The sequence below is a fragment of the Gasterosteus aculeatus genome, chromosome 20 (genome assembly GCF_964276395.1).
Source record: "Gasterosteus aculeatus chromosome 20, fGasAcu3.hap1.1, whole genome shotgun sequence".
In the NCBI taxonomy this organism is placed as follows: Eukaryota; Metazoa; Chordata; class Actinopteri; order Perciformes; family Gasterosteidae; genus Gasterosteus; species Gasterosteus aculeatus.
This window is the reverse complement of record NC_135707.1, coordinates 21433493-21437061: the sequence shown is the minus strand read 5'-3', so window position 1 is coordinate 21437061 and position 3569 is coordinate 21433493. Positions and strand designations below refer to the sequence as shown.

The window sequence follows — 3569 nt, the reverse complement described above, 5'->3', positions numbered from 1 at the left end:
CAATGTTCTCATCCACCGTATATCGGCTTAGATTTGGCTGTACTCTCAGTCCAGCCTCCCTCAGCGTCAGGCCATGGTTGACAACGTGGTCAGCCAGTGTTGCGCGGATCTCATTTGTCAGATTCGGTCCTCTTTGAGCACCTTGTCGTCGTCGTCTTACTCTTTCCATTGTGGTTGAAGAATGATGAACTCACCTGCTGCTTTTCATAGTGTTTGCACACCTGATGACTGTGTTGATCCAATTGGTTGGACGGTGTGACAATTTGACAGTCAGTGCTTTGGTATTGCGAGGACGTGATTTCATGATAGATTTTTGTGTGTAATGTATGTTAAGTGTGTGTAGAGTTTTGCAACAAGTGTGAGGTTGACAATGTGCTTATAGTTGTGCAAATATGGGCTGATATTTTGCTTCTTGAGTGTAAGGTTTTGCTAATAGTGTACCGCCCGTTCGCATTTGCCCAGCGACTCACAGACGCGGCCAACAGGTGGCTGCAGCCGGAGGGCGCGGGAGGGGCGCCGGCGGTGGTGGAGAAGGTGGTGACGGAGCAGTTCCTGGAGGGTCTTCCGCCGCGGACTGCGGCCTGAGTCCGCTACCACCGGCCGGCGACGCTGGAAGCCGCCGTGACCCTCGCCGAGGACCACCTGGCGGTGCACCCCGGGGGCCGTGGGGAGGGCGGTCGGCCGACCGCATCGACGCAGCCCGTTCCCGCGCCACGACGGAGTTCCCCGCGGCCTGTTGCGACTCGGCCCCCTCCGTCCCCGCGCGCCCTAGCCCCTCAACGGGGTACTGATCCACCCGGCCTGGCCGGCACCCTCCCTGACCTACAGAGGGCTCCTCAACCGCCAGGGCAGGAGTGTTGGAGGTGCGGGCAACCCGGACACTACCGGCGGGAGTGCCCGCTAATGGAGGTGGGCCAAACGGTGCGGGTTGCCGGGCCTCCAGCACCCTCCCCCAGTCTGGGAGCGACGTACAGCGTTCCGGTAAGGATCCAGGGGGGTATACATCAGGCGATGGTGGACTCTGGCTGCACGCAGTCTATGATCCACCAGAGACTGGTTCGACACGGGGCATTGGTGGAGGCATCCCGGGTGAGTATAAAGTGTGTGCATGGGGATATTCACGACTACCCAGTGGTGCCGATAGAGATTAGGTTTGGGGGTAAAAAGCATAGAGTAAGGGTCGCGGTTAGCTCCCGCCTGACGCACCCCCTGATTTTGGGGACAGACTGGTCGGGGTTTCATAGGTTAGCGGGGCAGTGCGCGGGGGTGCGTTCGCGACCGGTAGGGACATGCGGGGTGTGCGGCGCTCGGCGGTGACGCGAGGTTGTCCGACGCTGCAGACGGGGAGGGGGAATCGGCGGGGCCTCCTATGGGGACGCCGCCGACGCCAGAGTTGCGCTCCATGGAAGATTTTCCACTGGAGCAGTCTCGTGATGACACTCTACGCTTTGCCTTCGACCAAGTGATGCAAATTGATGGTCAAGTGGTGCGCCCCGACGCCGTATTATCATACCCGCACTTTTCGCTGATTAGGGACAGGCTATACAGAGTGAGTCGCGACACTCAGACAGGGCAGGAAATTACGCAGTTGTTGGTACCGAAAAGCCGCCGGGAAACAGTTTTCCAGGCGGCTCACTATAACCCGATGGCGGGCCACCTGGGTAGCGACAAAACTCTGGATCGGATAGTAGCCCGATTTTACTGGCCAGGCATCTGGGCGGATGTGCGCCGCTGGTGTGCATCCTGCCCACAGTGCCAGCTGGTGAACCAGCCGGCCATCCCGAAAGCGCCGTTGCGTCCGCTGCCGTTTATGGAGCTGCCGTTCGAACGCTTAGGTATGGACCTCATCGGGCCATTTCACCGGAGTGCACGGGGGTATCGCTTTGTGTTGGTTCTGGTGGATTACGCAACTCGATATCCTGAGGCAGTGCCGTTGCGCAGCATCTCCGCCAAGAGTGTTGCGCAGGCGCTGTTTCAGGTCATCTCCCGAGTCGGAATCCCGAAAGAGATTCTGACTGACCAGGGCACCTCGTTCATGTCACGCACACTACGAGAACTGTACGAATTGTTGGGGGTTAAGTCCGTTCGGACCAGTGTGTACCATCCCCAGACTGACGGCCTGGTGGAACGGCTGAACAAGACACTGAAATCCATGATTCGTAAGTTTATTCACGACGATGAACGTAATTGGGATAAATGGCTTGACCCTCTGTTGTTTGCAGTACGGGAGGTCCCCCAGGCCTCCACGGGATTTTCTCCCTTCGAGCTGCTGTTCGGCAGAAGACCACGGGGGGTGCTCGACCTGCTTAAGGAACACTGGGAGGAGGGTCCGAGCCCCGGTAAGAACGAGATTCAGTACGTCCTGGACCTGCGAGCCAAACTCCACACACTGGGTGAGTTGTCACGTGAGAATTTGCTCCAGGCCCAGGAACGTCAATAGCGGCTGTACAACAGAGGGGCCAGGCTGAGACAATTCACACCGGGAGAGAAAGTGCTTGTATTACTTCCTTCTTCCAGCTCAAAACTACTCGCCAAGTGGCAAGGGCCCTTTGTGGTCACACGGCGGGTAGGGGACGTCGACTACGAGGTGGTGCGATCTGACAGAGGGGGAGCCACGCAGGTCTACCACCTCAACCTCCTTAAAGCATGGAGAGAGACGGAGTCCGTGTCCCTGGTGTCTGCAGTAGCAGAGAGCGAGGAGCTGGGCCCAGAAGTCCCAAAGTCCACCGATCCCACCCGGCTCCCGTCCGACGCCCGTCTCTCTGCAGCCCAGCAAGCGGACATAGCCCGGTTGCAAGATCAATTTAATGATGTGTTCTCCTCCCGGCCAGGTCGCACGGACCTCATAGTGCATCACATTGAGACGTCCCCGGGCGTGACGGTGCGGACGCGGCCCTACAGGCTTCCTGAACACAAGAAGAAAATGGTTCAGCGAGAATTGGCCGCTATGCTGGAGATGGGGGTAATAGAAGAGTCCAACAGCGCCTGGTGCAGCCCCATCGTTCTTGTCACCAAGAAGGATGGCTCAATAAGGTTCTGTGTGGATTATCGCAAGGTGAATGCGGTCTCACGGTTTGACGCTTACCCGATGCCCCGGGTCGACGAACTCCTGGACCGATTGGGCACCGCGCAGTTTTTTACGACACTGGATTTGACCAAGGGCTACTGGCAGATTCCCTTGTCATCAGAGTCCAGGCAAAAGTCGGCGTTCTCCACTCCGTTTGGATTGTACCAATTCACCACGCTTCCCTTCGGGCTGTTCGGCGCCCCGGCCACCTTCCAGCGCCTCATGGACCGGGTGCTGCGTCCGCACGCTGCGTATGCGGCCGCCTACCTGGATGACGTCATCATCCACAGCACCACGTGGGCGGAGCATGTGCGGCGGGTGGGCGCGGTGCTGGAGTCCCTGAGGCAGGCCGGGCTCACCGCCAACCCGGGGAAGTGTGCAGTTGGACGGAGGGAGGTACGGTATCTGGGGTACCACTTGGGCGACGGGCGGGTGCGCCCGCAGGTGGACAAGACCGCAGCCATTGCAGCCTGCCCACGGCCCAAGACGAAAAAAGAGGTGA

At 59.0% G+C, this 3569-nt stretch overlaps 1 protein-coding gene across 1 annotated transcript; it reads left to right on the top strand.

Annotated features, from left to right (window-relative positions):
* The first annotated feature begins 591 nt into the window (after positions 1 to 591).
* On the top strand, positions 592 to 2468 carry LOC144389807 (uncharacterized). Its single transcript, XM_078095608.1, has 2 exons — positions 592 to 1089; positions 2223 to 2468. Exons 1-2 carry the CDS (start codon positions 904 to 906, stop codon positions 2466 to 2468), a joined length of 432 nt encoding a protein of 143 aa, XP_077951734.1. The 5' UTR covers positions 592 to 903.
* The last annotated feature ends 1101 nt before the right edge of the window (positions 2469 to 3569 follow it).

Coding starts and splice junctions, on each gene's coding strand:
- LOC144389807 (XM_078095608.1), top strand. CDS start 904: ATGGAGGTGGGCCAAACGGTGCGGGTTGCCGGGCCTCCAGCACCCTCC. Junction 1,090..2,222: donor CATTGGTGGAGGCATCCCGG/GTGAGTATAAAG, acceptor TGTTGTTTGCAG/TACGGGAGGTCCCCCAGGCC.